Source organism: Daucus carota, chromosome 3, assembly GCF_001625215.2.
Source record: "Daucus carota subsp. sativus chromosome 3, DH1 v3.0, whole genome shotgun sequence".
Lineage (NCBI taxonomy): Eukaryota > Viridiplantae > Streptophyta > Magnoliopsida > Apiales > Apiaceae > Daucus > Daucus carota.
In genome coordinates, this window is record NC_030383.2 from 10,688,253 (window position 1) to 10,702,635 (window position 14,383).

General features: G+C 33.5%; 2 protein-coding genes across 2 annotated transcripts; one reads left to right on the forward strand and one right to left on the reverse strand.

Annotated features, from left to right (window-relative positions):
- Positions 1-1,251: 1,251 nt before the first annotated feature.
- LOC108211241 (protein LIGHT-DEPENDENT SHORT HYPOCOTYLS 10) lies at positions 1,252-4,622 on the forward strand. The gene is made up of 2 exons (XM_017382785.2): positions 1,252-1,907; positions 4,486-4,622. Exon 1 carries the CDS (start codon positions 1,384-1,386, stop codon positions 1,894-1,896), a length of 513 nt encoding a protein of 170 aa, XP_017238274.1. The 5' UTR covers positions 1,252-1,383; the 3' UTR covers positions 1,897-1,907; positions 4,486-4,622.
- A 1,879-nt stretch (positions 4,623-6,501) lies between these two features.
- LOC108210926 (plant cysteine oxidase 4) lies at positions 6,502-12,959 on the reverse strand. Its single transcript, XM_017382389.2, has 6 exons — positions 12,815-12,959; positions 12,255-12,522; positions 11,265-11,410; positions 10,997-11,144; positions 7,068-7,271; positions 6,502-6,914 (listed from the first exon to the last, which is right to left on the reverse strand). The coding sequence occupies exons 2-6, from the start codon at positions 12,352-12,354 to the stop codon at positions 6,796-6,798; spliced, it is 717 nt and encodes a 238-aa protein (XP_017237878.1). The 5' UTR covers positions 12,355-12,522; positions 12,815-12,959; the 3' UTR covers positions 6,502-6,795.
- Between the last annotated feature and the right edge of the window lie 1,424 nt (positions 12,960-14,383).

Here is a 14,383-nt window from a genome sequence, read left to right on the forward strand (position 1 = left end):
GAGTCTCATGTCATGGTGTTAGTCGGCTATATTTGTCATACATTAAAAATAACTCGATATGAAATTTGAATGACACAGCGCAAAACAGCCACTAGAAATCTCATAATCCACCCTTTTAACCATTGATTCTTATGTCACTTGTTGATTCTAAACGTTCTTTAAGTACTTATTATGTTTCTTCAGTCTGTTTAAACTGTTTTGATCTGGACGGATTGATATAATTGTTTTTTGAACTGGTGTTCCAAGAAATCTCCCCTTAATTATTCTGTTTTGGTAGGGTGTAATAAAGCAGCAGTCCCTAGAGGTATATACTTAACAAATTTTGAAGTGAATTTCGAATGTATTGATTTTAGTTGAATCGAAATTCAAATTACAAAGTTACTTTTCAATCGAATCATATATATACTTTATCCAGATATATTAATATCAACCAGAGTCTTAATTATAAGTAGTAGTGTTCAACTGATGATCATGGCTAATTTCTCTACTACCCTAGCTTTAGTTTAACATCTAAAGTGACTGATGCCTTCCTAATCATTCTGCCATATTGCAGCGATCTAGCTTATCTTCAAGTATCCCGTTATGTTTTGTTTCCGTTGTGTCCAATATCAATCTGTTGTTAGTCCAAGTGAGTTTAATTACAATGACTGTGAGTATATATCCTGCTATTAATCAATCAAATTAACGGTGACCAGCTTTCGCAATATTGACAAAATTAAGGATAAGGGTAACCTAATAAAATACATTCATGGGCAATAAGCCAATAATGTGTTTTATTGTTGAAGACATCTGGTTCAAAGTAGTTTGCTCTTTTTAGAGAAGGTCGGATTATCAATTTTTTTAGATTGCATTTTGTAAACATGTATTTTATTTCAAATTTTGGATTTCAAATGACATGATTTGAGATATCATTTCAAAGTATCAGTTTTATACTAGTATTTGAGTGTCCCGAACATCACATGAAATTCTAATCCAACTTTTTTTTTTTTCATCCAAACATGTCACATGCATTTAATCAAATCCGGAATTTCAGATGAAATTCAAGCTCCCAAATAAGCCAAAAAAAAAAAAATAGGTGCTTGATAAGTATTACATGAGATTAGTAGGAAATGTAGAGGTTACTTACTAGTGATGGCACTATTTAAAGAAAGAATTATTGATCCTACGAACTACCAACAAAAGAAGGAAGGAAAAAAAGCACTTGGAAGAATGGCCCATTACACTTGGATTCAATAGGTCATGATGTGATCCTCATCTTTCACCTTCAAAATACATTTATTTTCCTCCCACTCTAGCCTCTCCCCCACTTCATCCTGTTTCTGTCAACTATCTCCTAAAACATCAATAATTCATGCATGGCCTGATTTAGAATCCAAAAGAAAAATGGATAGAGGAAAAGAACTTGTGGAGGGATCGTCAAGATCTGGCGATCCCCCGCCATCACCAAGCCGATACGAGTCACAAAAACGACGAGATTGGAACACATTTAGGCAGTACATGAGGAACCAAAGGCCTCCAGTATCATTGTCACAGTGTACTAGCACCCACGTGCTTGAATTCCTGGGCTATCTGGATCAGTTTGGAAAGACTAAAGTTCATATGCAAGGCTGCATATTTTATGGAGATCCAGAGCCTCCTGCCCCTTGTACTTGTCCGCTGAGACAAGCTTGGGGCAGCCTCGACTCACTCATAGGAAGGCTAAGAGCTGCATATGAAGAAAATGGAGGATCTTCGGAGACTAATCCGTTTGCTAGCAGTACAATTCGTCTCTACTTAAGGGAAGTGAAGGAGGGCCAAGCAAAGGCCAGAGGGATTCCTTACAAAAAGAAGAAGAAAAAGAGCAAAGGAGATGATGATTCCACTACTGGAGGAGCCGACTTTCCTAATCTTCATTAGAAAAAAATATGGTAATTATATTCTGTCCAAGCTATATATATAATTTTCAGTTTTAGCTCGTGATCATAAACCTCAAAATATATATTGTCAGGATTAGCAATGCCAGTTTCCATATAATTAAAGTAGTATTTAACTAGGGAAAATCGCAATCATATTTTCCAACGAAATTTGATAAAATTGTTTATCAACCAGCTGATCAATATAGCTATATATATGGAGCGTCTGGGATATCCTATTAGTTAAGACTTATTTAAGTGGTCTCAACTTCTAGATTCGATTTCTTATAACTTATCAAAAAATAACCCGCGAATTCAATTTGGTTGACACAAGTATAATGAAGCACAGTAAATTATGATATATAAATGATGTTTACTGACAAAAAATTTAAGTACTTTACAGAAAAGTTGAAGCTCATGGCCCTTACCGGAGGCAGACCCTTGAGGTCTAGATCCATAATTAGGGTCAAGCGCTTCTGAGCAATTATATCTTCAGCACGTATATGATATGATTCAATCAAACAGTGTGGAGGTCGGAAACTAAATCTCTATCATCCAATTATGATCTTAGTTACTTGCAAGTAACGGTACTGTTCAAATCGGTCAGGGTTTAAACCGACTAATTAACAACTATTTTCGAGCAGCTATGAATCCAAAATTGAGTGATATTGGTATTGACCGATCAATTAGATCGGTCTATTGCCTTGTTTTTGATATGGTGTTGTATTTGAATCAGTCTCAAAAACAAGATTTCATTCAAGTGAACTGGAATATATATATATACTAAATTCGATTCACATCAGAAAGTTCAAATCTTGATCACCTTGGTTAATAACTAAAATTATTATATCCTTAAATTACTATATAATCTCTAAATTATAAACAAATACATAGAAACCATTGCATATAAGTATTATCTTTAACCACTGATATATATTTTCGAGTATGTTCATCTTTGTATTCAGAAATATGGATAATTGATATCATCACACTTTAATTGATACACATACTTTCATTGAAACAAGGGAGAAATATACAGGAGAAGGTTTCAACTTATGGGGTAATGCCAAACCCTAAATAGTAGTACCTGATATTGAAAGTACTACAACTATTATCCGTGCTTTATATAGTAACCCTAAAACAGTATATAGCCCGTGCGGTCAAATATTTTGAGAAATCTCAGTACTGTCAGACACACACCTAAAAACAGTAAAGGAATCTCTTTCAATTGATTTCCAATTTTTTACATGTCAGCTTTATAATATTGTTTGTAGCTTCTTTTAAGGATTCTGCAGATTTTTCTTGCACCCCGTTTTTGGACTGGTGTTCCTTTTTGCATGGTGGTATATATAATCCCTCCATCCCTTTTATGTGAGCTTCTTTAACTAACTCGTTTTTAAGAAATAAATGCTTGACTTCAATTTCATAGTTGTTTTTGGTACATCCAGAAAAGAGGAGTGCTTCATATAAGATGGGACGGAGGAAGAATATTGGAGTGAATATAAACTATATTATATTCTGCTAATATATAGTGTTTTATTACATCTGTGGTGCATAATGTGTAGCATTTATCTCCTGCAGCCTTATGTCAACAAAATCTCCTATAGCCATTCGCATTATTCTACTATATATAATTTTAGAACTTTTAAATAACAGAACATAATTTAATGTAAATAAGATGCACCACAAACCAGTGGATGGTCTTTAATCATAACTTAATTAATGGAAAAAAGTTGCAAATCCAGTTCATTATAGTGCCCCACTGCTTAAACCTTTAATTAGTGTAGAAAATCTTTGAGAGGGCCTCAGAAAATGTATATCCCATTAAAACTTGTCCTTTGCAACTTTATCGGATTGTTTACCGCTGTCCTGGATTCTGTCGGCTGACTCTCAATTTTATCCCACTTTGTCATTATGCACAAGTTTTCCTTGACATACATACATACAACTCAGACTCCGTTCAGGGAGGAGGAAGAACCCGATTGTTGCACTATATTTTGCAGGTAAGACATAAACACCAACACTAATCTTAGCGACATTAATAACTGATACTGGGTATACGGACGTACCCTGTAGATGCTAATTTAGTCCACAAAAGATGACAGCTGCAGGATACTTGAAACATTCTTCCTCTATGTTGTAGCCCTAACTTGATTGTGATGATGTGTGAATGACTGAATGCCTCTAGACTACTTATTCACTATCTTAACTGAACTAGTGAAACCACTAATATAGTAAATATACCAGACTGCAGAATTAAGAATTTGTGACTGCGTGAAGTGTGTCCAATTCCTAGTAATTAAACTCACAGTTTTTTATGGTGTGCCTATGGGCACATATTAATTAAGCACAAAATTTGATAATTTTCACTTGTTTTGATTGGCTTACACTCTTTAATAATGATGGAGTTGCATCCAATTTCATAGATTTTAGTGCTTAGCATGTTCCCATGGACACACATTAGACAAACCCTTAAACTTATGCAGTTGTGGAGCCCGTAGTTCTTCATATCTTTATATTACACATCAAAGCTCACAAGTTTTTTAGCTAGCTGTGAGTATTATCAGACTTTTAACATGATTTGTATGTGCAGGATGATACGTGCCAAGTCTGGAAAAGAGATGGTGGGAAAGGTGCAGGAGCTCTATTGATCAGATGAGTTCCAGATGGATCCAAATTCAGGCTGCATTTTCAATTCGCTGCGAAAATAAATCTAAGGCCTAGTTCATATGTGTTGTGCTGTTAACTAGTTTAATTCGGGAGTTTGCATTTGATTTTAATCTGCTTGGAAATTTGTATTGGAGCTTTTTCTCTACCGAAGACTCTGGGTAATTTCTTGATCAAGTGACTCTCTCTGCTCTTTTATGATGGATTGAGAAAATTGGTAATTTAACGTCTCTGCGTGCCATCATTCCATGTACTAATTACAAGAGAAAGCATAAGTATGTGATGCTTAAGTCAACACTAGCAACAATGGTGGGTTACAGCTACTTTCCATCTGTTAAGTAATAGGAGTAAGTAATTAATTGATCACATAACAAGTTAATTTTAGATTCGTCTAAACTACGAGTGGAGTATGCAACACATATTCACTGCTTACTCAGTTTTTCAATTCTATTGCTGAAAAAAAAACTAAATTATACAGCAAAATTACGATGCTAATTAGATGTAGTATGGCTATATATATGTGCCTGCATGCCGGGCTAGGTCTGAGGGTTCTCTCCAATGGAACAAGAGGGTCGTTATGCTCATTGCTAAACTTGTTGATTTAGTATCTCTATAGTCTATATATATGTGCTTGCATGCAGGGCTGGCCCCGAGAGTTCTTCTCTCCATTGGAACAAGAGGGCCGTTATGCTCACTATTAAAAATTTTGAAGAGATGAAATATAATCAAGATATGTCTTTTTGATTAGAGGTTGATCACCAGAAGAAGTATTAGGTCAAAAATTAGAATACATTACGGAAAATCAAACTTCCATCGGAAGGAGGTGTGTGTTTTAAGCAGAATATATAATATTCTAAAATACCTTATGTTAGTTATGCCAAATATATATCACATATGAGGTTCGGATCCTGATCTGTGACAAGTGATTGTTGTATCAACTATTTGCTGCTATTTTTATAGCCGAAAGGCATCACCACTAGATTTTTTATATGCATGCACCGAGCCCAAGAGCCCATCCGCGATTTAGACACCAATTTTAGTACTTTTTGCTTTCTGCCATATCATCTATAGATTTTGCCAACAATCACTTGTATTGTACCATTATCAATCACATGGAAGATGGTAATTTTCATTTCACATTATGTTATGGTTTGTCAATCTTTTGTTAAAACATCAATTGTTCGTGTGTTTTCTGCTCATTTTGCTTGTTTTCTATATATTTATTCATATTATAGTGGATTAAGTTATTGTAATGAAGAAGCACATGAACATGTAGTAATCCTCCACAAAAACACGCACAGGGGAAAGAGTACAGTTTGTACAGTTCTATTTACCCCAACAAAGCTTCTTTTTTTCTGATGGACAAAGGACAACAGCAAAAGTGTCGAAAACTTTCCGCTACGACGGTCATAAAAAGCAAGTTCGCGCACAAAAACCTTCTGTCATAAGTTATTTATGGGCTGATTCATTGTAGCGAAGTGATAAGTCTGTTCTAGGCTCTAGCAGACGACTTCGCAAAAGCTTTTAACACTCGGTAAATATTAGTAGTATTCTATCATTCAGATTTCTTTTTTCCCTCTCTTGGTGACTAATTTATTATTATCTGTAGATTTAATTTTTATAAACGAGTCCTGGATTATCAGATTCCATATACCCTCTTCTTCTTTTTTTTGGTTTCACCGGATTTATACACCTTTTTCAATATAAATCCTTTTTCAATATAAATAATGAGTCGGATTTGTTTTCAAGAGTTCTTTTATTCTTTTTATAAACAAAAATAAAATGTTTTTAAGAATCACCCTTTTGGTTCTTTTGAATCTCTTGTTTGCATACGTTGTATCAGCAGGTGAGTTGGACCAACGTTTCTCTTTTTATCTTTCTTACCCTTCAGATTCCCTGGTGGGAAGAAAACAATCTGATATAAGTCAGTTACAGAGCAACAGCCGCTGAAATGCCGAAAGAATCAAATTACAGTCACAAGAATATCCAGACATCACATTACAAACATCATTTAGACATTTAGTGTTCCACTTGCTTCAGCAGTGTCCCTGATCTGAAATTGGAGAACATAGTCCAAATATTATAATATGTACAACTCATATATATGTCTAAGCTACATCTCCGGCAAAACTAATATTTCTCTAAACTTTTAAACCCCGGTACCACTAGCAATACTGCCCTCAATCAAGGCTGCACTTCTTTCAAATGCGATGCATGTTTGTTTGAATATAAATCATTACGGCTTAATAGCACGGCCCTTGTACTGCACTTTGTTAACCACAAAGTCATCGGGAGGTTGAAACTCTTCCAACCAAGTCACCTCAACGACCGACAACCCATCCACTTCAAGATTACCTTCAAGAAAGCAAAGAGGAAAATCAATAGATGAATCTTTATAAATCTCTCTTTACTACGAGAGGAAACGAGCACTAACATTTCCACTTCTAAAAGAGCAATCGAATGGTATGAACAGACTAATGGAGCAGTAACAAAAGTAAGTTTGACTACCTGGTAGATCCCCTCTTGGGGATCTGCAATAATAAGTGCAATCCCGACCATCATCGGATGAGTAAGGAGGAGACTGGATGTCAAAGATAGCACAAGGAGTTAAGGCTTTAAAGCAATGTAAGTTGCCACCAGCAGTTGGATACAGAACTGTAGTTCCACAAGGTGCAGTCATTTGACAATCTTTAACAAGCTTCGCAGGTTTCTCTGCAATTAACAACTTACAACTCTGTTAAGACAGGTTCAAAAAGTAAAATACAAAATTAAAACTACAACCCTGTTTAAAAAAGCAATTTAGCAAGTGTCTAGACTATAAGAAAACTTGCTAATCCTTTTACTTAAATATATTTGCAAGCAAGATTTTTAATGACAAAATGCGAAAAGCAACCACAACAAATTGCATTTAAGTAAGCACTTCAGGGTCATGAAAGCACTTGAACCATGTAACGTGTCTATGTAAACAGCAACATTTTATAATCAATCCGCTGATGATCATTTATCTTACTAATTGAGTTGTTGATACTAGTTCATAGTAACCTAGGAAAATACTCAAGATGTTGCTATACCAGTATCTAAAACTAAATATTATCATATGAATTCCAAAACTTATGGGAAAATGTAAGAATATTCAATTTGTTCTACTAGTTATTTAACGATGCTTAAATTATAGTGGTATTATTATGGGTCAATATATTCTAGTTCAAGACGCTCAAGTAAATCGACATGTGAATAAAATGATGTACCACACTGGAAGTGATTGCGAAATTGGTATATGATAGGCACCAGATGGTCATGTAAGTGATATGAGCCAAGTCTATGATATCATTTGACTGATGTGTTGAGCCGATGATATCATTTGAGTCATACGTGCCAAGTCAGCAACAATAATATAAAGATAATGTCTAATCTGCTTATAAATGTCTTCTAATTCTAACATTCCTTATGGACACTATAAAGGGAGGACATCATTCTTACTCAAAACACACCAAAAGTATATTGTTATCTACTTTCTATTTATCCTCTTTAGTTGTCATTGGGGATAGAATGATAGTGTTTCAATTTTGCTGAAATAACTTTTGGAAAATGATGGCTCCATGGTTCTTCCTTATAGAAGCAATGGAGGAAGCAGATCTACTGTAAAAAATAAAAAGTGTGTATTGTGTCCTTCAAATTCCCCCTTGATTTTATTTGTCAATGTATGATCTTGACATATTACAATTCTAGTATTTCCAATAAAGTTGTATATATTCTTTTCTATATGTTGTGGTTACCGTTGGATGCATAATTCATTAATCAATTTACCTCTTTCCATGTATAGCTTATTTACAAGTACCATGTGGTAAAAAAACAAAAATAAATAGATTGTATGAGACACTTATTAATTAATGTAAGATGCCATTTGAGAATAACCAATGTCATCAGAAAAATAAATAAATATGAAAGAATGGAACCATAAAATAGTATCCACTTCTACTTTAAAACTCCACGATTTTGTTTCGTTATTTAAATTTGGTTCACAACAACCGGAACATAATATATCAAGGTGAGCCAAGTACATGTCATTTCTGTAAAAAAAAATCTAAACTTTATAATATTAATATTGAAGACAATCAATGTTCCAAACTTGATAATTCATTCAATATAAGTTGAAAATAAACCATTAAAACTCCTTATGTTTGCTGCTACTTGCTACTTACAAAAATGATTTTGGTTTCCACTAGAATGACTAATATATTTAGTCCAATTCACAATTAGTTGCTCCACATACTCCATATTTTCTTTTAATTAATAAACATTGCTCTTTATAAAAGTAAATGTAGCATACTCAGAAAATGATATTATCAAATACAAGACGTGTTCTATTTCTTATTTGTATATTATCAATGGTGTCATCTAAAATTATATAAAATGTTGATTTTGTAAAATTTCTCAAAGATGTTGTATACCAATGGAAGTTGGCAATATTTAAGAATAGCATGTTATAACCATTTCAAGTTGTTAAAAATAAAATATATTATTTCAATGCGATCATTGATGATCTGAAATTTCACTACAGCTCTCTAGAGATTTGGCAAATATTGCTAATATCACAGGGTTGGCTAAACAATATAATTTTTGTTCATGGTATTTTGATCCACTTTTAGCCAAGGATTATACTCTAACCCAGATCTTTACATTTAATTTACTCACTCCTTCCCATTCAATTTGGCCACATTTTCCGTCTATCCCAAATATTATTGTTCGCATTCAGTAATTATGGTAATTTCTTTGGAAAACAATAAAAAAATTGGTCAATACGAAGTATATTCAATATGATTATATAGAAGGTAGAAAAAATATTTGTATGAAACATCTCTTATAAATTTCTTATATTGTATGAAAATAACGTTGATCATTGCAAGAAATTTCATTTTAAGTGATTTATGGTTTCAAGCTATGGAATAGATTATTAATTGATAACCATTGTAAAGTCAAATAGGTTTTTTAGACTTGCAAAGCGGTATTTATTTTTCTTAAAGAAAAATTGAGGTGACTTGTTATGAAATAGATTTAGAGATTCTAATGGATAAAAATCATATAATTACGAGATCTCTTATGAATCATATAAAATAAATTTACAGGTATAGAATTCTTAATCATTAAATAATTTAAATATGAGTGGTTAGAGTCTCCATGTCTCCGTAAAACTTAAATATACAAAATAAGTTCTATGCAGTACACAAAAACATTGGAGTATTAGAGTACAAAATTGGATAAAATATAATCTAGTCATCTAAATTTTACTTTTTTTTGTTCTACAATATTTGTAAACATTCGATGACCTGCAGATTATGTTCTACAACATAAACACTATAATCAAAAGGTTGAACAATTATTTTTACAAATCACACGACAGTAGGACACTATATTCTGCAATATAACTACCTAATAAGCAGCACAATAATCTTAAATAATATTAATACTTATTAAAGTTTAAAGATATTAATGATTAATTGATAATTATATTTAAGACAACTTATAAATGATAAATTATATATAAATTTGGATAATTAAAAGTATTATTTTTTTATCAAAATAAAAAAGTATGACTAGTACTCCAATACTCCAATGTTTTTGTGTACTCCATAGAACTTAACCCAACAAAACTTATATATACAAGGTTCCCCATTCTTGTAGACTGTAGTTAACTTGCACTGTACAAGTACAATACAAACATTATTGCTATTTGCTACAATTGAATGGAAATTCACCCATACTGATGTGTATCAGGGTCACTTGATTACACTAATAACCGTCTCAATTTCATTCTCCCAATTTTTTGAAAATTATTTCCCTGCTGTATGCCCAAAAAAAATCCCATCCCCTGATTTAGTTTGGGATTGGACTGAGAACAGGGGGTGACGCCCATCCATATACCCTATTGTGCTAGAATCATGTTTGTTTTTTCTGTACTCTTCAAATTGTTTTTAAAATTTTCCTCACGTAAATGCAGATATATAATTGCGATAAATTGTAAATTTTGATAGAATTTCAGCAGAATATTAATATTCTAGAAGAAACCTCAAAACAAGGTAAAAGAATAAAAAATAATAATACCAAAAAGATAACTAGAAGTCTAATAGATTAAAGAATATAGATTGAGAGGGGTTCTTGGTAATACAACAGCCAGCTATGAAAAGAGCCTTTCAGCATTTTATATAGAGTACTACAGTAGATAGTTTATCTTGAATACTTGCTACCTTAAAATCAAATGACAAGTGATCAAATGATCTATATAGGAAACAAGGTAGCGGCACATTTCATAATTGTCAGGAGGGAATGGAAGCTTTACCTAATGACCAATCGACAGAATCAACGAAGTGCACACATTAAACATAACCTAGAAAATCAATTTAATGTCTTGAGAAAGTATTATAGGATGAAAAGCACACCTTGCGATGGATCAGAAAGCCCAGGAATTTCAATCCAATCATATGATTTAACATGTAATGAACCATATAGTAGCTTGCTTAGCACAGTCATTCCAGGATGATCATGAAGTGGGATGACAGAGGAAGGTGGCATGCAAAATATTCCCAGCTGTCACGAGTTACAGAGTAATGCATCTCAGACAATGTAAAATTTCCGTATGAATTTACTAACAAAGATGTATTCCTAACACATCCAAATACATATGTATGCTACAAGAATGACACTTACACTAAAGCTGTCACACTCATATATATGAATATATCGGATTGGTGGTGGTGAGCATTCCAATCCCCTCGGTTGATTTACAGGTCCTGTCAAACCACGAACTAATTGTGCCTCCTGCTCGAGACCAACATCAGAAGGCTTAATTTTATCTGAAACAAAATTGAGCGTCAATCTCGCAATTTGACAGCATTATTGAGACCGGAACAACAATAACAAAAAATAACATCAACTTGATCATGAGACACATCAGTGGTTTAGTATACTCCATAGAAAGTATAGTACTATGGTTATTATCCTGCCAAGATAGTAACTGGAAATTGTACGGATTACTTCTAGAAGAACATATAAGCTCGCTCAGCTTTGCCTTTGGCGGAAAAGGCTTATTATGGTTGCTTCTTTAAGTTGGAAAGAATACCTTGATAGGGACAGACTCCTTTTTTAAATGTAAGTTTATAAGAGGGGGAATACCCATTCAACAAATTTAGCAACAACTACATTTTATGCGGTTTAACCATGAGACATCCAAGGAGAACCCAGGCTCAACCACTTGAGCTACAAGTGATGCTTACTGGTAAGATACATTGTTGCTGCATATAGTAGAAGATACCTTCTACAAGATTAAATAGGTTTAATAAAGGCAATATCATAAATACAAGTTCCCGTAATACAAGACAGCTATGAGTGGAATCGCTGAAGTGAACATAGAAATGGGACAAATTCAACAGTCCAGATGCTTTCCTAGTCAAACATATTTAGATAATCGCACATATCTCTGATAGATCAAAATTTGAAAATGGCCAGATATTCTGGATATATGGCCACAAAGAAATGACTTCAAGTTAGCAGAAATTATTAAACACAAAGCACGAAACTTCATAATAAAACAAGTACACATAAATATACTGCAAATTCAAAAATAAAGGCTTCATATAAAAATCTAAACTAAAACAAACAGAGATGCAAGTATGCAAAGGGAAATGAGTTTCTTGTTACCTAGCATAGTGCGAACTTTTTGGATGGCGTCTTCAGAAACCGGTCCATTAGTCGAAAGAGACGTTTTACAAACATTGTAGAGCTTCTGTACAACTGGCATGGTGGTTTATACACAGCAAGCCTTAAGCCAAGAAAACTACTAGCACCAATCCAACCAGAAGGGTCTACTAGTTTTCAGAAGACCCTTCAACAAAATCACAGATTTGATCCAGAAAAGCGAAATTGACACGGAAATTAATCGTTGGCCTTATAAATGTCTCACCATCACCTAATATGTAAGCAAAATAGGAACAAGATCAAATCCTTCACCTAATAAAGAAAAAACTTAAAAAAGAAAAATTACAATCTTCAAACTTAACTAAGATATATGAAATATTTAAGATATTATTGAAGGAGTGAAGTTGATGAAAACCCAAGTAAATATGAATCAAGTAGAGTGATTGCTTATTGATTAAGCGGTCAATGGGGTGATGTTATTGTAATAATTGGTGTGTGAAATTGAATACGCATAAGTAAATAGGCAAGTAGGTAAGAGATGAGATGGAGAGAAAGTGAAGTACCTGGAGATGGTAAGAGATGAGATGGGGTGGGAAGCAATAATAAGAGAGAACGTAAGAGTTGTGTTTTGTTTGGGGGCGGAAACAGGCAAAGATTCACTGTGTCCAGTTGTTGTTCACCGACCACATTAACTTCTGCTACATGCTACATTTATCACTTTTCTATGCTACTTAAAAGTAGCGTTCACGAGCACGATCGGATAGCCCAGTCGTCCCAGGTCATGGGTTCGACTCTGGCTCATCCCGAGAATATCTTCGAACAGATACTCACTTTGTAAGGCTATAAGCCATATTAGTCAAAAAAAAAAAAAGTAGCGTTCACAAAATATAAAAAATACTCCCAACGTCCCCCTCAATTGTTTACATTGGAGGGAGACACGGAGACCAAGACAATATGTGAAAAATGAGTAAAATTAGATGAAAAGTGGATAAAGTGATGGGATCTATCAATATTTAATACTCCCTCCGTTTCATAATACATGTCCACTTTTGAACAAATCACACATATTAAGAAAAACTAACTTTTCTAAAAAAAACTTCATTTATTATTGTATTTATTGCATTGACCAAGTATAATATGTGGGATATATTTGATCTAGGAAATATAATTTAGTAGGATGTGGTATAAACTTCATTTAGAAATACAACTATTGACTACATTGCATTGAAAGCTGAAATGAGACAACTAATTTGAAACAATTTTTAGTTATCAAAAGTGGACATGTAATATGAAACAGAGGGAGTAATAGATTTGAGATAGTGGAGGAAAGTAGTGGGTGTAATAGTAATTTTTATTGTTAAATATGAGATAGTAGGGGAAGATAGTGGGTGTAATGATGGGAAAAACTTATTATTTATAGTAACGTAAAGAAATGAGAGGGACATCCCAAAATAGTAACTGTAAAAACATGAGAGCAAGTCCAACATTATGCTAAGAGGTTCCCTAAAAATATTATAGAATAATATGTCTTAGTGATTTAGCATAAGATTTAGCACATGAGCTCCAATAGTATTCCCTATATCCACTCCCTATTATTATAATAATATTAAAAAAGAGGGAAAGAGGAAAAACAAGAGAAGGAAATGATGTGGAGGAGAGAGGGAAATGAATATTTTAATGATAGAAATAGTTTAGAAGTGGCTAGCATATTCTAAAAATAGGGAAGGGGAGGCTTGTGCTAGTGATTTAGCACATCACTAGCATAGTGTTGGAGTGCAATTTTATCTCATATTCCCTATTTTTGGATTTAAGACTTGATTTAGCACACCTATTGGACTTGCTCTGAGAGGGACAGAGGGAGTATTTAAAAGCTTTTCTCCTTGTTTTGAGAGTAAACTTCTGTATTGGGTTCTGGCCCTTTAACCCGTCATTTTTCCGTCTTCTATATCTTCATCTCCCTCATCAATTAGCCATTTCGTTCTCTCATCCCTTCTATTATTTTACTAGTTTTTCAATAAAACTCAGATCTAATCTTTTTGGATTAGATATTGCTGAGTATCTTGATATCAAGGTTATGTCCATTTTTTTGGGATGTTAGTGTGTGCTCATCTTTTAAGGATGTAACTATATGA